The sequence below is a fragment of the Erpetoichthys calabaricus genome, chromosome 1, assembly GCF_900747795.2.
Source record: "Erpetoichthys calabaricus chromosome 1, fErpCal1.3, whole genome shotgun sequence".
In the NCBI taxonomy this organism is placed as follows: domain Eukaryota; kingdom Metazoa; phylum Chordata; class Cladistia; order Polypteriformes; family Polypteridae; genus Erpetoichthys; species Erpetoichthys calabaricus.
Genome location: NC_041394.2, coordinates 19,966,819 through 19,992,494, shown reverse-complemented (window position 1 = coordinate 19,992,494; position 25,676 = coordinate 19,966,819). Strand labels below are relative to the sequence as shown.

Below are 25,676 nucleotides of genomic sequence, written 5' to 3'. Positions count from 1 at the left end.
AGTCCTGGAAGTGATGGTATGGCCCCCACAGAGTCCTGATCTCAACATCATCGAGTGTGTCTGGGATTACATGAAGAGACAGAAGGATGTGAGGAAGCCTACATCCACAGAAGATCTGTGGTTAGTTCTCCAAGATGTTTGGAACAACCTACCAGCCGAGTTCCTTCAAAAACTGTGTGCAAGTGTACCTAGAAGAATTGATGCTGTTTTGAAGGCAAAGGGTGGTCACACCAAATATTGATTTGATTTAGATTTCTCTTTTGTTCATTCACTGCATTTTGTTGATTGATGAAAATAAATGATTAACACTTCCATTTTTGAAAGCATTCTTTGTTTATAGCATTTTTTCACACCTGCCTAAAACTTTTGCACAGTACTGTATATATTCTACTTTGTTAGTTATTTTGTTATGCTTAAAATAATAACAAAGCAATAGCTTATTATTCCAAACATTGTCTTTCTTACTATGAAGCCTAAGGACACGTGACTAGTTTTCTAAAACCCTGTTACATATGCGTACAAATAAAACAAAATCAAGAAAGAGAAAAGTCAGCATGAATCAGGTGTACTCACTGAGCTGTGCCGCAAACTTAAAGCCTACTTCACCCTTAAGTTTTTTCCAAATCCAGGAATCAATTACTGACAAAACTGGCAAGCAATCATGATGTCACCTTTCTTTACGTTAATATTGTCCCTAATAATGCTATCCACTGCCATCAGTTACTGAGAATAAACTTGGTGGGACCTTGAATGATTTCCTTTCATTCAAGCAAAATTTATATATAATACACTACCGTGGCTGTTTGTTTGTTTGTCCAGGATTTTAAATCACTTGTAGCTTGCAAACCGCTTTGACCTATTCACCTGAAATTTGGTACACATATACAGTCATATGAAAAAGTTTGGGAACCTCTCTCAAACTGCATAATAATTTACTCTCCTTTCAACAAAAAAGATAACAGTGGTATGTCTTTCATTTCCTAGGAACATCTGAGTACTGGGGTGTTTTCTGAACAAAGATTTTTAGTGAAGCAGTATTTAGTTGTATGAAATTAAATCAACTGTGAAAAACTGGCTGTGCAAAAATGTGGGTCCCCTTGTAATTTTGCTGATTTTAATGCATGTCACTGCTCAATACTGATTACTTGCAACACCAAATTGGTTGGATTAGCTTCATAGACAGATGTGTCCAATCATGAGAAAAGGTATTTAAGGTGGTCAAATTGCAAGTTGTGCTTCACTTTGACTCTCCTCTGAAGAGTGACAACATGGGATCCTCAAAGCAACTCTCAAAAGATCTGAAAACAAAGATTGTTCAGTATCATGGTATAGAGGAAGGCTACAAAGAGCTATCTCAGAGGTTTAAACTGTCAGTTTCAACTGTAAGGAATGCAATCAGGAAATGGAAGGCCACAGGCACAGTTGCTGTTAAACCCAGCAGGTCTGGCAGGCCAAGAAAAATACAGGAGCGGCATATGCGCAGTATTGTGAGAATAGTTACAGACAACCCACAGATCACCTCCAAAGACCTGCAAGAACATCTTGCTGCAGATAGTGTATCTGTACATCATTTTACAATTCAGCACAATTTGCACAAAGAACATCTATATGGCAGGGTGATGAGAAAGAAGCCCTTTCTGCACTCACGCCACAAACAGTTGCTTGTTGTATGTAAATGCTCATTTAGACAAGCCAGATTCATTTTGGAACAAAGTGCTTTGGACTGATGAGACAAAAATTCAGTTATTTGGTCATATGCACGGCGGAAGAAGAACACCGCATTCCAAGAAAAACACCTGCTACCTACTGTCAAATTTGGTGAAGGTTCCATCATGCTGTGGGCCTGTGTGGCTAGTTCAGGGACTGGGGCCCTTGTTAAAGTCAAGAGTCGGATGAATTCAACCCAATATCAACAAAATCTTCAGGATAATGTTCAAGCATCAGTCACAAAGTTGAAGTTACGCAGGGGCTGGATATTCCAACAAGACAATGACCCAAAACACAGTTCGAAATCTACAAAGGCATTCATGCAGAGGGAGAAGTAATATGTTCTGGAATGGCCATCGCAGTCCCCTGAATTGAATATCATCAAAAAATCTATGGGACGATTTGAAGCAGGCTGTCCATGCTCGGCAGCCATCAAATTTAACTGAACTGGAGAGATTTTGTATGGAAGAATGGTCAAAAATATCTCCATCCAGAATCCAGACACTCGTCAAAGGCTATAGGAGGAATCTGTTAGATTTGCAAAAGGGGGCTCAACTAAGTATTGATGTAACATCTCTATTGGGGTGCCCAAATTAAATGCACCTGTCTAATTTTGTTATGATGCATATTGCATATTTTCTGTTAATCCAATAAACTTAATGTCACTATTGAAATACTACTGTTTCCATAAGGCATGTCATATATTAAAAGGAAGTTGCTACTTTGAAAGCTCAGCCAATGATAAACAAAAATCCAAAGAATTATGAAGAGTTCTCAAACTTTTTCATATGACTGTACTACATGATGTCTACTATCCGCTACTACTACTACTATCAGGGTGATGATTGACATCCAAGGTTATTCCTCTTTTTATTTTTATTTTATTTTATTGTAGAATCAACTCTTGGCAGCAGCCAGCCATTCTCATTTCCTACCACCTTAGCCGTCACTTCCTCTACCTCTTCATATCTTAAAATCATTCTTGAGGCAGAAAGATGACTTTAGTGCCAGCTTAAGTGAAAAACTAAAGAAAACATACTAAGTAATTGCAACACAAACACTGACTTAATCAGTTTTAACGTGAAAAGATGCCGACGAAAGAAGAGAAGAAGTGGGCTGCTAGGGTGGTGAAAAGAAGAGCTGCTCAAGAAGCAGCAAGCGCATCAACCTCTGAGCAAACGAATGCTAAACGTACAGAGAAAGAGTATGAAAACTATAAATGCTCAAGTCAAGTGTATTCACATGCAGTGCACCATTACTTTCACTGATGCAACTGTGATCTCTCTTTGATCACCGAATTCCAAGACTCTTCATCTATGTCACTCATCTCATTGTTTGCTATCCTTCAGTTGGGTTATAACAACTCTTTTCCGGCAGTCCTTCCAACATGTTTATTTGGCTTCTCCAATGCCACCAGCTTGCTTCTCACACTACCCCGCTATCTCCACTGGCTTCCAACTGCAGCTAGGACCCATAGTTTAACATGTACCAAAGATCCACAAGTCTCTCCATGACTCTCCAGGAGCTCCAGGTTCTACCTGTTGGCTTACTGTGCCTCTTCTAACATGTTGAAAATGGAACACGCTTCTTAATCCTCCCTTACAGACTGTAGAATGCACATTCCATAACCAAACAAACTGTTCCCAACCTATTTCTATTAGGACCCTCCTGAAGACAAACCCCTTCACAAAGTATCTTGGGGACAGCTTAGACTTTCTATACCTCTGCTTTCCAACTGGGTATATAAAGCTGTACTGAGCCAATCAACCACCAAATATCTCTGGATCTGTTTGAGTTGTAGTCTGTTACTGTGGAGAAAACTCTGTACTCTATGTTAAATTTAGTTCTCTGCTACTTGTTAACTTTGTAGTTTCTAAATACTCAGCTGAATAGTATATGGATTGCATTTTTCTAACACATTTTGGCTAAATTTACCTGCCGAATAAAAGATAAAAATATGAGCAAATATCGGTGCTCCTCAGAGGTATATTAATTGCTGAAGAGTTAATATCGTCATTAGTAAGTACTGATTGGATTTTCTTGTTTCATTATTTTTCTGCTTTGTTCTTGGATTGTGACATTGGATTGGACTTGTTTGCACTGGATAGCATTTTTTAGGTGTACCCTTTCACCTTGTTTGGTCATTCTTCTATTCATATATATAAATAATTTTATATATGTTTACACATTATATATATATATATATATATATATATATATATATATATATATATATATATATATATATATATATATATAAGAAACAATGTTTTGTGTTGATCCAAAAACAAGAGGTTTGTGGTTTCCTTCACCTTTGATGGGCATTTTTGGCCTGGAAGCCAGTCTGTTGAGTTCGGTTATATGTGCCTGGGTGAGGCATGTATTGGGGTCAGAATGGGAAAAGTTCTAGCCTGGCTGTTAACATCTGGAAGCCTGCTCACCCTTATTGCCATTTCTGCATGCTACTAATTGCAACTGTAATTTTTTATGCCATAACAATTCGACTCACCTTATGATGGCAAGAATTTGTACACAGCATCCAGTTTAATAGGTGAACCTGCCCTTCATCTTTAATTATCAACTACACCACACGCCAACACACAGCAAAGCTGAGAATAACGCTGGCTGCAGTGTAGGAAATGCCAGCACAGCTAAATAGCCATATCAGCCACTGGCTAAAGGGAGTCCTCTGATTAGCTCAGCGTTAGAACTTGCAGACTGTCATAAGTTCATGTCCCACCTCTACAGTCTCTTAGGTGAGCACAGCAGTTGGAGTGACACCGAGCAGATTCCTCAGCAAAAATAAATTGCTTAGAAAGAGGGTAAATGTAACCTGCAACACACACGTAGCAAACCTGAGAGAGATGCTCTCTACTGCACAGGAAGTTGTGACACAGCTAAACAGCCAGATAAACTGCTTAACTCACTGGCGGAACTAGTGGCTACAATTCTTGTAAAATTGACCTCTCAGGCAGGATGGGGTCCGGAAATGGAAGTGACACACAGAGTAATTCCTCAGCAGAGATATCAGCTTAATATGAATAGATGGTGTGTGAGTGGAATTGAAGGGGTAAATAGACAAGGCTAAAGTATAACATATGAGGAATAGCAATGCAAAGCTAAATCAAAGGTGTTTTGAAAATGTGGTCAAAAACAGACTTGATGAAACAGGCTGATGGAGGTTAACATGACATATGCTGAATAACAGATGGCAACAGTGATATCAAAAGAGGAAATTTCAGATAGCACAATTCATTATATCTTCTTATAACTGGGTAAATGTGTCAAAAACCCACATCTAGACAATGGAGGCTTGCTAAATCACCTGGCCTAATGAGTCCTGGTTCTAGACGATTAACGCACATGGAAGATGGGGATATGATGAATACTTGATAGGTGCATAGATCTGTTCTGCTAAATATCAACAAAGCAGAGCATGTTCTTTATAGCACATTTTGATGCAAAAAGATCAATGATTGAAAAGCACACTATATCTGAACATTACTGCTTTTTGGTGCATCACTAATTTCATCAAGACGATTTTGGTTGCTCTTTACTGTATAGTGAAATATTTAGTATCTATACATAGAATAAAATGTGCATATTGGAATTAATACAATGGCCTTTTCTGTTTCTTGTAATTAAGTCCAAATTATCTGCAGCAGTTTAAACAAGAATATTAATGAGTAAGGTGGCAAGCTACAAAATCTCTAAGCACTGTAACTTCTTGGGTTTACTTCTTTTCTTAGGACTGCATGGCCACAGCTGTATCATTGCCACATGGGTAGATGACAAATTTTCAATCCTGAAACCTGATGGTAAGTTTATTCACAATTAACAGAATATAACAATTACAATTAAATGAAATCAGTTAAAAGAAAGCAAACAGCCCATCGGGCAATTCAATGGTTAACACAATAAAAATTATCACTGCAAAAGATTTCCGAACAGTTTTGTTTAGAACTTAACATAATTTTGATAAAAAAATTACAATAAAAATGTATTTTGCTGCTACTTCAGGAAAAAGCATATCTGCATAAACATCTGCCATAAGAATAAAAAAAGAAAAATGAAACATCGACATTAATTACCTACAATTTCATATTTTCCACAGCAGGATGACAATTTGCATTCTTTACTGGTATCTAACAATGCACTATATACTACTGTTACCTTACTCATTCTCCTGTCTCACCTGTTTTAGCAATTTTCGCAGCCTGTTTATTGGAAACAGTAACAGAGAGACGATTGTCTGGTCGCCGCACAGGTGTGCCTGGAGGAGATTCCCTGCTTAAGCTATTAGCAATCATTCGGGATGCAGCTAAAGAGAAAGGAAATAAAGTCAAAAGTCATTTCAATATAGCACAAAATAATAAAGAGATGTTATTGAAAAAGTGGTTTACATTTACAGTATCTCTGAACTGTGACATATCCATACACATTGATACACTTGAGATTTTGTATATGTAACTTCTTATCAAGAACTACCATTTATGTGAAACTAAATGTGTAATTTCTGAAGGAAGTCCATGTATCACTTATTAATATATTCTACAATTCTCTTTCACCTCCCAAACATGCTTTGCTACCTGAATGCAACTGAATGCTTACTCAGATTCTGTTTTTAGAATCTGTTTGGCCATACATTCAACTTCATTTGGCAATGTTTATTTTTAAAATATTTATTCAAACTTTTACTTGGACTAATGATATGTCAGAATGCTGTGGACTTGCTCCACGAAGCCTATCAGTTCAAAGATTTGCACTGTGGTGAGCTGTCAGTGATCAGTTTTGAACCTGTAATCTTTAGTTCCAGGCAAGCGCTTTGCAACGTCAGCTAAACAGAGTGCTCTACCTAATCAGCTGCACTGAGCCCGTATCTGAACATTGTGAGCAATGCACTTTCTTGTAGACGTCAGCTGATCTCTCTGTGTCAACCAAAATATGAGATTAAGATTTGACAAGAAAGAGGGTAAAGATAAAGGAAGAGGTAGACGCACAGCTTACAGCTGTGAGGCTTAAGAATAATTAGTAGTGGATTAGTGGGAAACATTCAATAAAGATTATGGAAAATATATGCTGTAGGAACTGCGGTGGGCTGGCGCCCTGCCCGGGGTTTGTTTCCTGCCTTGCGCCCTGTGTTGGCTGGGATTGGCTCCAGCAGACCCCCCGTGACCCTGTAGTTAGGATATAGTGGGTTGGATAATGGATGGATATGCTGTAGGAAGGGGGACTACTAAAACCGGTGCTGAAAAACCTGAATATATTCAGTCAGGGTTGGAAATAACTTTTCCTGCAACAATGCAATCTGTGCTCCTGACAAGCTTTAAGCTTTAAAGGTATCCTTTCCATCCTCAGAAAACAAAGATTGTTAATAAATGATTACTGTGATTAAAGTATGCCACATATATAGTATTTTTTGGAAAAGTAACATTCTTTTTATTTTTAGTTATTTACCTTTGCACATGTGGTTCTTGTGCATACTGTACATTTGAGTAAAACAGTGGATTCAGACACCCCCTTTCATTTTCTGCACTTTGTGTTGTAGATTAATTCAATTAATAAATTTGCTACTTTTGCCAAATCAGTCTCCACTCAATTGCCCATAATGACAAAGTGAAAACGTGTTTTCAGAAATGTTCGCAATTCAATAAAAAATGAAAAACTGAAATATTTCATACAGGTATTCCAATGGTTTTTTGCGGTACTCCACATTTAATCCAGATGCATCCTTTTTGCTTTAATTATCTTTGAGATTGGAGTCCACCTGTGGCAAAACTAATTGAATGGGCATCTTTAGAAAGGCACACACCTTTGTATATACAGTTCGACAATTTACACTGCATGTCAGGACAAAATCCAAGCCAGTCTGCAATTAAACCATGGTGTGATATAGATCAGGATAATGGGATAAAACCATTTCTAAAGATTTAAGTATTTCAAGGAGTACAATTGCCTCTAACTGTGAAATTAAACAAATCTGGAACTACCAGAGCTCTTTCCAAGTGTTGGCTGTCTGGCTAAGCTGAGTAACCAGGCAAGAAAGGCATTGGTCAGGGAGGCACTTATGTTAGTGTGGTTTGAGGGAAGCCACTATTGAGCAAAAAACATATGAAAGCCCACTTGAATTTTGTCAAACAGCATTCAAAGGACTGAAAGCATTAGGAAAAAGGTTCTCTGGTCTGACGAGACCAAAACTGAACTCTCTGGGAAGAACTCCAAGCACTATGCCTGGTGAAGAACAGGCATTGCTAATCACTTACCTAATACCATTCTTTACGGTGGTGTGGTACGCATCATGCTGTGGGAGTGCTTCTCAGTGACAGGGGACAGCGAGACTGGTCAGAATTGAGCACAACAATAAACCAAAGCAAACAGCCAATACAATGCTTGAGTGACTTTGGGATAAGTCTCTGGCTATCCTTGACCAACTCAGCCAAATCCGAAACTTAAACCCCAGAGAACACATGTGGACAGACCTGAAAATGGCAGTTTACGGAGCTTGAGAGGATCTGCCAGGAAGAATGGGATAAACTGCCCAAATTTAAGTGTGCAAAACTTGTAGAGACTTACAAAGTAGATTCAAAGCTACACAGTACTGAAGGTCTGAATACTGAAATGAGATTTCAGTTTTTGATTTGTAATAAATTTGCAAATCTTTCTGAAAACATGTTTTAACTTTGTCATTATTGGTTACTGAGTGTGTAGATTGATGGGCAAAAATGGCAAATTTATTAATTTAAAATTAAATCTACAACACAATAAACTGTGCAGAATGTGAAGGGGTCTGAATTCTTTCTGAATCCACTGTATACAATACCATTTCCCAGTCATTAATTAAATATGGTGTGCAACGCTAAGACAACAGAATGTAATACTGTTTGCTGAAAGAAAATATCCTGTAAGCATTCAACAGTTTAGCACAAGAAAGCAAGGAAAGAAACCACCTGATGTGAAATTATTTCTTTATGTGCCATACCTGCAAAAAGAAAAATGTTAAGTTGCATTCTTCAAAAAAATTGATTGTATGCTTTAATCAAAAATTATAACTAATGGACTCTGGTCCCATTACATTCATTAGTAAGACATACAAAAGGAAAAAAAATTAAAAATCTTAGTCCACTGCATAAGAACAGAGATTATTTTTAACTGACACTAACTGAATGGTGTTACTCTGCACACTCTTTTCTATTTTATTTCCATGCTCAGCTGCCTCCTTATTCTTATTTGGTTAGTCAGTCAGTCAGTCATTGTCCAACCCACTATATCCTAACATGGGGTCACGGGGGTCTGCTGGAGCTGTCTTGCGGTCTGTTATTTTACTTTTTTTTTTTTTTTTAAACATAGAAGAAAGATGAGCTCTGGCATTACATCATCTGACTTCTGGCAGAATAGAAACACTTAGCTAAGAGCAAGAAGGATTAATTAATGGATGAGTTGGAGTAATCACAATCAGTGTTTGCCTGGATTTATTACAGGTACAAAACAAATGTGTGTGGAGGGTTATAGTATCTGCTTTCTTCTTGGTTAAGTCACTTTGTGCACACGGAAAATATTAGCTTCGCTTTTTGAAGGCACGTGTTTTCAAGTGCCATTTGTCATATTTAAATGCTGTGGTTAAAGCAACAGCACATACAGTTATAAACATTTCACATTTTCAGGGCTTACCATAAGCAAAATAAAATAGAAAAAATGTACTAAAATAAAAAATGTATTAATTGGGGTGGGGGATTAATTACATTATACGATTTTTCTGTCCAGAGGCCAATTAATATGGAACTTCTATGTGTTTAAGCACAAGTAATGTTCAACATATTTTGCCCACCAGTATAATGAAGTGACAAAAACTTTGGGAGTTAAAAAAAAATTGAAACCGAAAACAATATGTTAGTGTTATTATTAATGTAAAGTACCTTATATACAGTTATACATGTTGCACATCGGATTTTTCAATGTATACATATATTCAAATACATTCACATCAATATATATTCTTGAAATTATCATTTGAATCAAAAGTATTGGCTAATCTGACAGCCCTAATGAGCACCTTGTACACTGGATTATGCAATTAAGGATAGGAAGACCAATAGACAATGTTCATTTCGTTAAGTCCAATTAATTTTGCTTAGCTGCAGTGTAAGGACTTCATTAGTTTCCTGTTATAATATATCACTGGCTGTGTAAGCCCATGCTGTAAAAAGCCTGGGGTCATAGAAACTATTGAAATCATCAGAAAAAAACCTGAAATGCAGAGATGTCAGGTAATTGAAAGGAACTACTCTGGGCATCTCTCTCATCTCTTTCATTTTGCTGATGTGCTCACATTGCTTGTGCATTAGTGGCGGGAGAAAAAGTAAAAGAGATACCGTTTTGCCAACATTAGCGGCTAAGCAACTTTTTCTTCTGTGGTTTCGTTTTGCTGCCATGCTGGCCTCGCTTTTGTTATTAGCGACTAAGTGAGTTTTATGTTTCCTCGGAAGTGAAGCCCTTACCCCAACTCAGCCACTCACTTCCGTGCAGGACAGACACACACACTTCCACGCATAGACTTTTATATATAAGGTAACTGACTTGAGAGTTCAATGCCTGAAATACTAAAACACTCTACTGCACCACTACATACTATACTGGCATATGGACATCCAACTGGTGCAACTAGTCTTAGTGTCAAAGTTTGGGATTTTTATGGAAGGGTGAGGTATATTAGTGGCAGACTTTTCTTTTTTTTTGGTCACATCTTGGGGAATGTGCATTTTGGTTAAATTATTATTTGCAATTTTGTACTACCATGTGCTTCTAAATTAGGATCCCTCTCCTACGAAAAAAAATATGCAAAAATTCAATAATTTGTTGTAGTCACTGGTCAAAACACTGAAAATACTCCAATTTTTCTTGTAGAGAAAAGCCAAGCAAAATGACACCTTTTATTGGCTAACTAAAAAGATTACAATATGCAAGCTTTCGAGGCAACTCAGGCCCCTTCTTCAGGCTTTGGCTAACTAAAAAGATTACAATATGCAAGCTTTCGAGGCAACTCAGGCCCCTTCTTCAGGCGAAGAAGGGGCCTGAGTTGCCTCGAAAGCTTGCATATTGTAATCTTTTTAGTTAGCCAATAAAAGGTGTCATTTTGCTTGGCTTTTCTCTACATTCATAATGGCTAACACGGTACAACACCCTAGTACTACCAATTTTTCTTGAAATTTAAGCAGTTCAAGTCCACAAAATAACTTGAAATGGTACAAAAGTAAGTATTAAATTGCCAGAGGTTACAAAAAAAAAGTTTAGGATACCAAAAAACGAAAAATAATGTAATTTTTCAAAGTTATGCAAATGTGCATTTTCAAGGAACGAGTAATGGGTTAACAACTTAAGGGTTTTCTGCTGTGATGAAAGTTAACTAAACCTTGAAAATTGATGCAAACAATTCATACAGGTGTCCCAACTTTTATGCAAAAAGAGGGTTTGTAAGTAATCAACAAAAGTAGTGTTGCACCAAGTTGCATTGGTACACCCTCTCAAGCATTATTTGGACAATATTGCACTGTATGTTGCTATGACAATGGTGAGAAAGGTTAATTAACAAAAGAAAACAGACCATTATAAACATGAAAAGTATTCGTCTTTCCTTTAGGGAAATTGCAACACCAATGTGTGGGTGAGTACACATTTCTATACCATCAAAAAGAATTTGGAAATTGGAGGAAACTCTGGCAGGAACAGATGTGGCACACCCAAAGCCACAAGAGACTTAGAGGACGGGTATCTAAGAGTCAAGAGCTTGTGTGATAAGCACCTCAACAAGACAGAAGCTTAACAAATAAATTATGAAAAAAGAACATCTAAGATGACTCAAACTCTCGTTGTGGACATCCTTCAGAATTTTCCAACAAAAATATTCAGTAACAGCATATCTATATAAAACTTCTAGTATGTCAATCTCCTACGCATGGTGTTGACTTTTGTATCTCAATATACAACAACAACATTTATTTATATGGCACATTTTCATATAAAAAGTAGCTCAAAGTGCTTTACATAAGGAAGAAAAAAAAATAAAAGACAAAATAAGAAATAAAAATAAGACAACTTTAGTTAACATAGAAAAAGAGTAAGGTCTGATGGCCAGGGTGGACAGAAAAAACAAAAAAAACTCCAGAAGGCTGGAGAAAAAAATAAAATCTGTAGGGGTTCCAGGCCACGAGACCACCCAGTCCCCTATGACATAAGATGAATAGAAATGGCATTCATAGGAAAGGAGACTGAAGTTAAAAGGGGGGAAGTTACTCATTATTTGCTTTAGTACCGTTTTGGTAACAGTACTTAGGGCCAAAATCTGGTATCAATACCAAAGTCAATATTTTACTACCGATCCATCATTACAAAGTATACATGCTTTTACAAGCGGGGATCAATTAACTTTCATCAGAAAATACAGCTCATTTTATAAAGAAAGTATTTTTTAATGCATACCCCTTTTCTTTTTATCAATAACTGGAGCTCAGATGATAGATTTTTTTAGATTACTCATATAAAACATGAAAAAAATATTTACATACTTTGGACGCAACATTACATTTGCACAAAATCATTCTTGGCTTTTTTCTTCCCCTGTAAGGGTTATTTTTTAAATGACTAATGATCAAATTCAAGTTTCTTGCCACATGCACACAGCATAATGAGATACCTGACTCTCACACACTAGTCTCAGTAGTATAATATAAACAAAATACAACGGAAACAACATAATATGTTAAATACATCAATAGACGTACAATTTATAACATAACCTACTCAAACCCACTTAATCAAACTAAGGGTGGGCAGAAACTCAATTAGTTGTCAGTGCTATTGTGCTTTTAATGAGTGACAGTTGAGTACAGTCATGATCCAAAGGTAATAATATAATTTTATCAACTGGCAAAACAAAGGAGGGACTAGAGTGACCATGCACAAAATACAAGCACTTTAATAAATCAGTTTTCTTTTCATGGACATTGTGTGCTGTACATTTACTGAACAGAAGGGGGCAGTGCACCAGCAATAATGTGTATTGCTTTCACTGCCCCCTTTTGTGGCCCTACATGCTGTACTAGGGTTTTATGTACCCAGTAAAGATGGACATCTACCTATACAGGTTGGTGAGCACAAATGGAGACATCTAGGTTTTCCTCATATATGTGAGGGATTAAAGCCATTAGTGATCCTTCTTGATGAAAGCCAAACTGGTATGACCATCAGGGCTGTGGAGTCGGAGACAATTTTAGGTACATGGGGTTGGAGTCGGCAAAAACGTACCGAATCCGACTCCTAATAAATTTAAATTGTAATGAAAAAAAATACAGAAAGTTCAAATGTCCCATTTCACAAACAATAGTCATAATTAAGTGCTTCTCTGATGTAAGAATAAAGCCCAGTACATAGTTGTGTTACTACTAGTGTGATGTTCAGCTGAGCTATTATAAAACCTGACATTCACATATTGTTATCTGGATTATGGTACATTACAAAAAGTGTTTTTTGTTTTATTTCAGATATAATGTGTTTAACAAGTTCATTTGAGTGTAAACAAGTGTAATGATGTAGGTGTAGGTGTGTGCTATGGCCTGATGTGTGTTCAGGGGTTCTGTCTGCACTCTCCACATATACTCCCACCCAGTGCTAAACTTTAGCATAACTTTGCACACCACTTGTTCTAGAAGATTTTGAAATTAAAAAGGAACAGATTCTATGTATTGTAACAGATAATGCTTCTAATATGTTAAGCACAACTGAGAAAATGAATGAAGTAGATGAAGAAAGTGACAAACAGATATTAGAGGAAGACAGTTCCGTGAAACCGAAGAGAATAGTGGAATTTTGGATAACATGGCTGAAGAAGCATTTAAGCTTACTACTATTCAACACATGCATTGTGCTGTTCATACTCTGCAACTTGCAATAAGAGATTGATTGAAAAATCGTCATGCAGCTACTCTAATTGGCAAATTGAAGCAAGTAACTGTTGCAGCCAGGGCCCCTAAAACAGATGCCATTTTGAAAAGATGTGCAGGAAAAGGAGCCATTTTGGATCAAACAACACGCTGGGGAAGTACTTATTTGATGGTAAAGCGTTTGCTTGAACTAAAAGACTTTCTTGAAGAACTGGACAATGAAAATGTTTTATTAACTGAAAGCCAGTGGGAACAAGTAAAAAAAACTGGAAAGTCTACTTTCTTACCCCTTTACTGTCACCAAGAGGTTGCAATATGAAGATTTAACACCTGGCAAATTTTTCTTGGAATGGAAGAGCTTGATATATTGCCGGAACAAAAGTGGAGGGTTAATAGCTGATGGCACTGTATCTTCAATGAAGAAAAGAGTGTTTCATACTGGATAATCAATCTTATTAGCTGCTATTTATGTTGATCCAATGAGCCAAATTTTGTTGAGCAGTGATCAGATTGCTAATGGAAAAAAGGCACTCTATGATGTAGCAGTTCACATGAAGGGGTTACTACTACCTGAAACACCACCACTGGATGAAGCTATAAGCAGTGGTAAACTCAGGATCATCCTCTTCAAATGAAGAATTAGACTGATTTCTACTTGGACAAAATGGAAGTTTAAAAAGCAAAGCGACATCGCCTATGCGTGAAAGACAAACGACCAGTAAATGTCCAAATAAAGAGATTCCAGCAGGAGTTTTTTAAAGAATTAAAAGAAGTTGAAAAGTATGATCACTCATCAAAACTGACTGTAGAAGAAGCCATCCTTGTTGATCCAGATATTATTAGTGATGTGGCTAGAACTGTAACAGCAATGCCACCCACCCAAGTCAGTGTTGAAAGACTATTTTCAGCTCTAAAAATAATCAAGTCAGATTTAAGAGCTTCTATGAAAGAGGATTTGGCAGTAGCAATTCCGTTTCTAGAAACACTGCATTGAGTTAAGTTTGGATTGCATTTAACAGCTTTTCTACTCTACAACTGTATTCCAAGTTTACTATATAAACTGTTTTTTGTTCAATTAGTTAAGCTTTGTTTTTGTTTTAAAAACTACCAAAGAATCTGGTTTATATTTTTTGAACATGGTAAAGTTCCTGTTCCTGATTTTTATGCATGCTACTACTTTATAGCAACTTGATAAAAACAATGAATAAAACCTTATTGTTTACATTTTTTTGTTTAACTGGCCAATACGGTAGAGAGTCAGCTTCGTAGCCAGTAGATCTGTGGTTAAATGACATGTATGTTGCCTTCTTTCAATCAACATGCAAAATACATTAGCATCTTAAATACAGAGAAGTCGGAGTTGGGGAGTCAGAAGTACCGGAAACTAAGGAGTTGGAGTCGAAGAATTTATCTACCGACTTCATAGCCCTGATGACCATTTCAAATCGTCAGTAAAGCCCACTCCAAAAGATGTAATGCCGCTAACTCTCTTCATGGCATCTTCTAGATTATACCTGTGAGTGTGGTCTGCCTCCAGTTTGCTAACATTAAGGAAGAAACTGTTGTCCTGGTGCCAATGTATCAAAAAGAACACCAATTCCATACAAGTCATCTCTTTGATGAGGATCTGGCCTATGATAGTGCAGTCTTTAACAAATTTAATGTTGGTGTTTGGAAAACTGTCATAAGTGAACATGGTAGAGACCAGCTTACAAGTGATGGTTCACATGCTACAGTCTGCCATATATAAAGTCTAAAAATTCATCTGCAGATGGCTGGCACTAATTTCCTAAGCCTTGTTCCTTAAAAATAATATGATAAAAGACATAAAATTTAAAATATAAATAACACAAATGGTGCTCATAATATGTATCTGAATGGGGGAAAGTTCACAGATGCTTAAAAAAAAAAACTGGACTGAAGCAAGCTCGCTTAAGAACACCTGGACCAGACCCATCATGGTTGAGAAGTATGCAGGCATACTCACGTGTATTTGCAGTTCTCCTCAGCTCTGCCTGAACGCTTGACTGGCCAACAGATATAGCTTCAGTGGCCATTTTACACATATCCTGCAAGAACAAAAACAAAGTCAAATAATCTTTTTTTGGTTTGTTTATTTTTTTTACATTTGCTGAATATATTTTAATCTAAAACAATCTGTGTGAAAGCTTTGAAGGCTGCAGTAAACACACACACACACACACACACACACACACACACACACACACACACACACACACATATATATATAGCATCAACGTCAACCATAGCGTAAATTCATGTTGATAGTGGTTGATGGTTTCCTGAAACTTGAACTAATGGCATCATTTTCACAAACAAAAACACTAACGCACTTTGATTAAGTCATGCATGCAAGCACTTATTAAAATTAACATTCAGTAAAAAATGCACTCCAAAAAATAATTCCAAAGGTAAAAAGACTCATTCCGTCTGGGCTTTGAAATCACAAAAACTACTTTTTAGTTCAGAACTTGCATTCAGTGCCATCAAGACTGGCTCCAGTAAAGCACAACCTTGAAAAGAATCAAGCAGGTTTAATAACTGATAGACTGATTATTTAAAAGTTCATGAAAAAATTCAGTCTTCATTAGTTGGTGAGAAGAGAGCATACAGTACTGTATATGCAGCAAGTATTACACCATCTAAATGACGATTTGTAGTCACAGTTTTTTTTTTTTAGTGCAACTGCAATATTCTAACTTGGGAATTAACAAAGTACAGTTACATTTGCCATGCTGAAACATACTGAATCAGAAGCATAACTTCTGGAAATGTGAAATGTACTTTTTCTTTACTGCCTGTTCTGGCACACAAATATACAACATATAAGTTTATTAGACTACATAACTCTCAGTACCAATATATCTTTTTGCTATATGTGTAATATAAAAGATAGGTAATTGTAGTATACTTGCAGCACATGATTTAATTCAGACTGACCTCAGTAAGACTACATTTGTAGTTGCATCCCAAATGAGAGACTGAACTATTATTAGCAGAATTTTAATTTCCAAACTACATAGGTCTAGTCTAATTATAAATAGTTATAAAGCAATATAATTCTTGAATGCTTTTCAAATCATTTTAATGTGCTACATGTCTTCTTATTAAGCAACCAGTACAATAAAGTGTGCTGTGAGTAAAAATTCACTGTTGTCCATATTACTAACCGAGAATAAACCAGATATGGACGCAGGGACACGGCGATGGGACCATGAGACGTACTGCACAGACGCGCGTCTCATAAACCGCAAACGAAGTCGTATCCACTGCAAATGAAGGAGTCACGGCCCAAGAACGAAAGAGCTCAACTAACGTGAATGAGAAATGAAGCAACAACGCACCCATAGCTACCACTAACGACACAACCACACAAAAAAGAGGATTCTGTGCTGCACCCCAGAGTCAAACGTGAGAGGCTACGGAGGCCCCACAGGTCCACAAAGACAGTACGAAAGGTGCAGGCGTCACCGCCATATTGTGAGTGGCACTAATGCGGAGTGAAGTTAGGAATAATGTGCTGCTTGGGATTGTACAAACCACTGAACGCTTTACACCAACTTCAAACACAATACAGCTCAATGATACAAACACAAGCCCAACTGGGTAAGATCAATGAACGCAGGCGCCTACAACGCGCGTCTGAAACTGCGGAAGCAAAGCAGGCACGGGTTCAAAACGAAAGACCACAACTGACGGAGATAAATAATCTCTTTCGGAGCCCCCTAGTATATACATGAACAGGAACACTTGTCATTTGGAATAACAGATGCCATTTGCTGGTCAGCACTGGCTGCAGGTGAGTTTTGGTTCAGGCAGCAGGTTTTTCATTATCATGGGATCCTATAGATGAAGGCTGGCACAGATTCTGGCATAACTACAGCCCATGGTATTCTAGTATAATGACAATGTGAAATGAACATCCCACACAGAATAAATGTATATTGGAATGTGTACTTTGTTTAGTCTGGCTTATTTTTGTATTGCTTCTTTTTGTAAAAATGTGTATTTTGTTCAATAGGTAGATGCCCTTGTCCAGTCTGGATGGCAGATTCCTGATTTGTACCCATTGTTTCCTGTGACCCTATACATATAACTGCATATATAAACCCATTTTGACTCTGAATTGGATGAAGAGGTCCTGAAAATGTTGATTGTGTATGTATGTATGTGTCTTCACTAACATATCACTTAAATAATTTAATTACTCAAAGATTACTCAGGTAATCTTAACTCAGTTACTCAAGTTTGTGGCAGTCTTTGCTGTTTGATAAGCAGAACACTGCAACTGAAATAAATTTGACAGTTCAACATTTAGTGCAATGTTTGAAGTGGGAATTCAGGGCATGATCTGTATTCATGTACAGCACTGCCTCAAACACAGGAAGCAAAGGGTTATGGTGAAAGGATTTTTTTTTAGAATTAGGTGATGTTAAAATTGAATGGACGGACTATAATCTCTCACTTGAATATTTTTTATTTTCTCAAGTCTTTAACAAAAAGGGACTTCTGTGGAAAACTGTTTATATGTACAACTTTCTCCACTACAAGGGAACTAACAGAAAGTCTGGAATATGAGGATATCATCTGAGAGCTTCCTGCAGTGAGTAAGGAAAACAAAATTTTCAAAATAATCTGCTACAAATCTCTCAAATAAAGTTCCATAAATTAACCTGATAATTTAATTACTCCTAGTTTGCCTTTCATGTTTCATCATGTGTGTTTTGTAGCTAAAAAAAGCTGCTTTTCTTGATAAATAATCCATACAATATAATAATTTCCAATTTCTTGTACAACAGAAGTGTAAATTCATCTGAAAATAAAATGAACTTCTTTAGATCATTTATTAATAAACATTTATTTCACATATAAATATAAACATATCTTGGGGGTCCTTTTTAGTAAGGGCCCTCCTTCGAGATGCATGGAAATGTGTGTATATAACCGACGGGTGTACTGTTTAGAATATACTGAAGGTTGACATTAGCACCCCACAAAACTGAATTTGTTAAACTGGTTATGAAAATGGATAGGTGAATGGGTAGTCAGTATTATGGAATAACAGAATATTTGACATACTGGTAAAGTGGTTAGAACTGCTTTGTTACAGGTCCATAGTCCTGGACTGAAATCCCACCCTGAGAACTCTATATGTATTGTATGAGTTCTCTCTCTGTAACTCCAGGTTCCTCCTTTCTTGGGTGTGGAAAGTAACACCTTCCAGGGACACCCAAGTGTCGCTGCAGTACTGTACTTTCAGAGTGACTGAAATCAGGATTCACACTCACCACTTGCCAACTGAATAATTAAACATGTAAATTAATATTTACAGTCTTAGGAATTTACGTTTGTTTGTTCAAAAAGGTATTTATATATTATTCAAACCATTTATAAATTTCTGATATAAATATATATTTCTGATATAAAATATAAAGTCAGAACAAGCAGTTTCCTTTCCTCAAACATGCTTACCAAAAACCAATGCAACTGAAAATGAACCTCTTTATTAAATAGTGTGACCTGAAAATGACTGAAAGGTAAGATTAAAAATGATAATAGCTTCTGTACCTGTCTGTAAACCACCTTGGCATGTTTGAGAATGGCGATAATGTCACCAATTACAGTGATTCCCAGGTCCATCATAATCTCTTTACTTAGATCCATCAGCATATTCTTCTGAATGCTACAAAGTAAAAACAAAAAAATATTTTAGCAAGAGAGGTCTTTTAAAAAAAAAAAAAAAAACAAATTTATATAATTGAATTGGAAAGTAGCCCCAAAAATGGACAAAACCAACACACTGAACCAATCAAACAAATAATCTATGGCTTATCCTATCAGCGTGCACCATCACAAGGCATGAAACAAAGTCATAAGCAGAAAAACATTTTAAAATAATTGTTGTACAATACATAAGTGAGACATGACTAATAGACTTTTACTATCAATTCAGTTTTACCAAATTTTAACTTTACTGCTCTATCTTTCATCTTAAAAATCAAATAACAAGGCCAGAGGAGGGCAAAGAGTTTAAGCATAGTTTATGTGCCAACAAAACAATGAACCCTGCCACAATCTGGAAAGAACAGATTGATGAGGAATGCCACTGGTGTAGGATAAATGTAATTATTTGCTTCTTCTTACTCTCAAGATTATTACGAGCACATTTAATTTTCTTAATTTTACTACATCTTTATATTTATTTAACTGTCATCTTAATTTAAAAGAAAACAACAAATTAGAAATGCTTATTACAACTGTTTCCTTCTACAGTGTTAGTAATAGAAGATTAAATAAATTCAACTTCAGGCAATGCAGTATCTCAGAAGAGGAAACCAAACTGGATATCATCTGGCAGAGAGTTTACTGCCATAATCACTGCCCACATCATCTTTGGAAGGCGCTTTTCAGACACATGCTGCTCCACCTAAAAGATTCATCCATCTGTGTAATCTCTGAACTCACAAATTGCATTATGAGGTCTTGGAGGACCAGGGCTTACCCCTGTAGCATCGAATCCAAGGTTGCAGCCAACCCTGGTTAAGACATCAGACAATCTCAGGGCACAATCATCTTTACATCTATGATACACTCGCACTTAGGCCAATCAAGTTCACAAGCACATCTTTAGGATATGGGAGAGAAAACACAGATAGCTTACCTAAAAATAAGTTATCTGACAGGGCTCAACACTAACTTTTAAAAGTGACTGCAAAACTGCAAATAGGTATTAGCTATTGGTTGCTGTAACTGAAAATACAGTTGCCATACATGTGGAGTAATTCAAATGCTAAGCAATTATAGTGTATGTTATTTTATACAGTAAGTGAAACTGGGACATAAAAGAATATTATTTCACCTTAATTATTTTTAGTTTGTATGTTGGACCTTTTGCTTTACACAATTTCAATCTGGAATCTTATCACTTAACTTGTAAGGGAAAAAAACAAAACACATATCATGTCAGCCCTCAATCCTTGGAATACAAAGTACCACCAGTTATTTCAATGGTGTTCAACAACAACATTTATTTTGTGATGGATGGCAGGAGGCCCATGCCTGGCCGGGACACCCCTTCACCACATCTGCCAGGGGGACAAAGGTGGGAAGCCCAGTATCTCCCCCTGGACAGTAGATGGCAGCCTCTCTGGGTTGCAGCGGTGCCTGAAGTGCAGCCGGATGTCGATAATCAACCACCTGGAGCACTTCCGGTTACCCAATAAAAGGGAGCCAGCGACCACCACTCAGTGGCCAGAGTCAGGTGGAGGTGGACAAAGCTTGCTGAGCAGGAGTGGTGGTGGAAGAGAGGAGAAAAAGAGTGCTTAGAGCACTGTGCTTTAATTGGGACTGTGTTGTGGCTGGAGGGATTACGGGGGAAGACGTGCCCTCCAGCTGAAGAAAAATAAAAAGTCTTTTAATTTTATGCGTGCCCCCCGTGTCCAATCTGTGTCGGGTCAGGCACTATATAGCACCATTATTACAATTTATATAGCACATTTTCATACAAATGATATAGCTCAAAGTGCTTTACATGATGAAGAAAGAGGGAAAAAAAGTCAAAATAAATAAGAATTAAAATAAGGGAACACTAATCAACATAGAATAAAAGGAAGGTCCGATGGCCAGGGAAGACAGAAAAAACAAAACAAAAAAAAAAAACTCCAGACAGCTGGAGAAAAAAAAATCTGCAGGGGTTCTGATGCCACGAGACCACCCAGCCCCCTCTAGGCATTCTACCTAACATAAATGACCTCAATTAGTCCTCATGGTATTCAGGGTTCTCATGGAAGAACTTGATGATGACGGTCATGTGGACTTCAAAAACCCTTTAAAAATTAATCCAGCAAATTGCTGCTTGCTTGCTCATCTGTTCATTCAACTTACGGCAAGTTGCTATGGAATACATATCTTAAATGTACTTAATGTGCACTGAATACGATTATATCCTGCAATTCATTTATAATCTTGCTTTTGTATAATACTGTGAACCAGCAAATGAAAATAAACTGCTTACACAGGTCTAAACTACCAGATTTGGCTACAGTAAGCCATCCACAAACCCAACAAAATGGCGCTCTGCCATTTTAATTGCATAAAGTACTACATCATAACAGCATAAGCAACAGTACAAGGATTCTTTAAAGGCTGTGACACATAACCAGGAATTTATTTTTTAACACAGCTCAATGTTATGTATTTTAATTAATTTACATTCATTATACATACAGTGGATTCTGAAAGTATTCAGACCACCACTTTCTGCATAGTTTACTGTGGTATAGATTTAATCTTAAGTGGATATATTTGCCATTTTTCCCCCATTAGTCTACACTCAATAACCCATGATAACAAAGCAAAAGACATGCTTCCAGTGAGGTTTTCAAATTTATTACATATCAAAATTACAATACAGCTTACATTAAGCAAAAATTTATTAAAGTACTAGTGAAACTGAACATATAATAATAATAAAAATATAAAACATCCATTAATTAGTCATTTTACTATAATAAAAGTTTTTAAAACCAATGTCTATCTCTTAAATGCCAGTTTATTATTTTCATTGTTTTTTTTTTTAATCTTTAAAGCCAGAGGATAATGAAAAATAGGAAAACAAAAACTCCAGTAAAAGTACGTTTATGATGGTTCACAACAATAAAGGAATTCTGCACCCAAAAAATGATGTTTTTATATGTGACTTACCCTATGTAATTTGTAGTAATAGCCAAGAAAAAATGTAACATTGTTTTCAGGCAAAATAGAGATAATGTTTTTGAGATTATAAGCGTCTACAGTGACAAATCATGGACAACAGCAAACAATATCAAAAACATCCATGGAAAAAAAAAACTAACATTACTTGTGGTGCATAATTCGCATTTGAACTCATGAGATTTGTATGCTCACAACATTACAAACACATGTATTTTTACTAAAATACTGGTAGATAATCCACTTCCAGAAAACACTCCTGTGAACAAAAATGGAAGGTGCTCTGCATGAATGAGCATTTCAAATGTAGACCCACCTTCCATTGTTACATTTAAATTCATACCCACAACTGGAGTAACTCAAGATTATTTAGATAGATATTTAGTGACAGTCTATGAAAATGCACATGTGAATTGACCTTCCACTTATTGAACCATCTCAGATATGCACAAGTAGGATGCATGTTCTCTTCCCAATCACGTTTTCACTTGCCAATGAACAAGCTGTTACTGGGTTGGACTCCTGACCAATGACCAATGGTCTTCAATTCAACTGCTTAGGCGTGTCTGAACGCATTCCACTTTTGTTTTCCAAAAGTGACTTACTTATCAATATTTTAGTAAAAATACATGTGTTTAGGACATTGTGAGCATACAACAGGATGACATGACATGTGGACTACATGACATGAGGATTGTGAGATTTTTTCATGGACTTTTTGATATAGTTTGCTGTGGTGCAACATTGCTCACCATTTACCCCTATTATATCAAAAACGTTGTTATCTCCATTTTGCATGAAAGCATAACATTAAAAATGTTTCTTAGCCATCGATATATACTATATGGGGTAATATATCAAAAAATATATTATTTTTGGGTAGACTATTTCATTAAATAATTTAAGAATACAATGATTTGCTGCCCTAGGCTCAATCGCCAACCAAAATTTCATTGTACTCTATACAAATGGCGATAAAACTGAACACTAACTAGAAACATTGTGAAATTAATGTAAACTTTCCTAAAAATAAATTGCATGCAAAAATAATCATCATACCGATTATCCACAAAGGAAACTGCATAATTTACAGCCAGGCCAGGAGGAATTCCAGCATCCTTAAAAAACTGAATCCATTCCGATGTAGCTGTAAAAAATTGAAAAATGTTAGCAGCAGCTAATACATATATCTATATAACTCTCTATTATAAAAAAAATGTTGGAAGGCTTGGAAGGAGACGATACGGGATTTTCTCAGAGACACTTTAATGTTCCGTGAGACAAGGCAGCGAGACAAAAGGACAGCTGCTGCGCAGGCTTTTAAATGATCGACACGCAGCAGGACAAGCAGAGCACGCAGCAAGGCAGCAGCAAGACAGTAGTTGATCTGACCGCATCTCCTAAATGTGCGTTCAACCCCCCAACCCCCCCTTCACAACGAGAGCGGCAAAGATGTGAAGTGGTTGTTGCGCTGTGCACTCCGGGGGGGTGGGGGAAGGAAAGGGTGGGTGAGCGAAGCAAGCTGGGGGCACAGTCCCCTAGTGTGTGTATATAACAATCAAGAATAAAGATAAAAAAGAGGGATTTAAGTGTTAATTCTACATGAACATGTAATTTATTTGTTTTTGTATGTTTTCCATACGTTTTATTTTTGTTATTTCATCTTAGCCAGCAGCAAAGGACTACAATAATAAAGCATTATAATATCAAGAATTCTGAAAAGACTTAATAAAGACCTACCGTACTTGGCATTCCTGCATTTTTCAGAGTGGTTTTAGGATAATGAAATTAATCTGCTAACTGAGACTCTCCAGCATGCTTATTATCTAGTATAGGATGGAGTACCACTAAACATGCAATGCAGTACTGTGCTGTGCTGCATTAATTGTTAAATCAAAAGACATAACTTATCTGAGATCCTGATCAGATATGGAGTTTTAAGAACAGAAGCTAAAAGCTCAAGGCAAAAATGAATGCAATTTCCACTGCCAGCATGATAAGCAACAAATCAGACAAGTAGAGCCCTGGGTTTAAAAAGGACACCCATGTGCTATTTTGTGTGTTTTTTTTTCTCCCAAATACCAAGGACATACACAATACCTTAATTGGCAATTCTGAAGTGGTTCTTGTAAGTGTGTGGATGTCTGAATCATTGGCAATCATGATGGTTTAATGATGCAATTTATAGGCTTAAACGTCCTGAAATGAGCTTGAAAATGTAAAGCTACTGTCTCCGTAGCACAAAATTAATAGGCTTGTACAATTTTAAAGCACTAATAACTGTGTCAGGTTTCATTTTGCTTAAGGTTACATTCATTATTTTGTCCATAGACTCAAACTCTGATAGGCAGGTAGGCATAACTGAAAGGGGTCAAATTGTGTTCACAGCTGCCTAAAACAAACCCTATCAAAATCCTCTATTAACCTATACCAAAGGAAAATATACAGGAAAAAAATCTCAAAGTTTAGTTTAAGTAAGCTATTTCAAGCTTAAGCATGCCTAATGTCCTTTCAGAATTACTTCAAAAGCTGCATGTTGCATTTAAATTTTAGGTAGTGGATCAGCTATAAGACACTGACAAGGTACACACTGACCAGATGTGCCAAAAGAACTGAAAATGCAGCCCCTTGGTGCAGGCTGGCCCATAGGAAAGCAGAGCGGCAGGGTTGCAGTGTAACACACTGCCTGGTAAAGTGCGACTGTTGGTATAAATCCTAGTTGCTGTGTAGACTAAGTGTTACCCACACATAGAAAAGTTAGTGCTGGATTGCTGCTGCAAAGTTTTTGCCACATCTGCTGCTAGAAAATGGTGTACATAATGAAAATCCATAACCATTTCTCACACTGCACTTAATACTTTTCGAAGTTTATGCAGTGAAAAACTATGCGAGGAGAGGGCTACTTTATATTTAATTAATTTGCTAGAGGTTTTGTATAGCCATACTTCAAGGGTAACAGTCACTGCCCAATTTGGGTGTTTTAGCTGTCCTTGCAAAATCAATCTAATACCACACACTACTTACATAGTCTCTTGTGCACTGTATGATTACATAGCCACCAACTTGATACCCAGATTTCCTCACAATTCCCCTGCACTGATAAGCTGGCCCAGCTTTTTATTCATTATTGTGCAGACCCTCAAACCAAATGATTTGTTCATCTAAATAACATGAATGTCTTTTGGACAACAAAGTAAAACTGAAGTCTCTGCACATAACCTTCACACCCAATGCATCTTGCATTTTCCCAACCAGCCTTATCCATTACAGAATCGTGGCTGCTGAAGCAATAATAGGATAACC

General features: G+C 36.8%; 1 protein-coding gene across 2 annotated transcripts in view; it reads right to left on the bottom strand.

The window, feature by feature from the left end:
* Positions 1 to 25,676, bottom strand: part of c1h19orf47 (chromosome 1 C19orf47 homolog) — a 50,194-nt gene that overhangs the window by 14,365 nt on the left and 10,153 nt on the right. For both annotated transcript variants that reach the window (XM_028796114.2, XM_028796121.2), the window contains exons 2-5: positions 23,433 to 23,520; positions 19,230 to 19,344; positions 15,628 to 15,709; positions 5,903 to 6,028 (exon numbers count right to left, since the gene is read on the bottom strand). In XM_028796114.2, the coding sequence (XP_028651947.1) occupies positions 5,903 to 6,028; positions 15,628 to 15,709; positions 19,230 to 19,344; positions 23,433 to 23,520 (411 nt within the window). The remainder of the gene's footprint in view (positions 1 to 5,902; positions 6,029 to 15,627; positions 15,710 to 19,229; positions 19,345 to 23,432; positions 23,521 to 25,676) is intronic.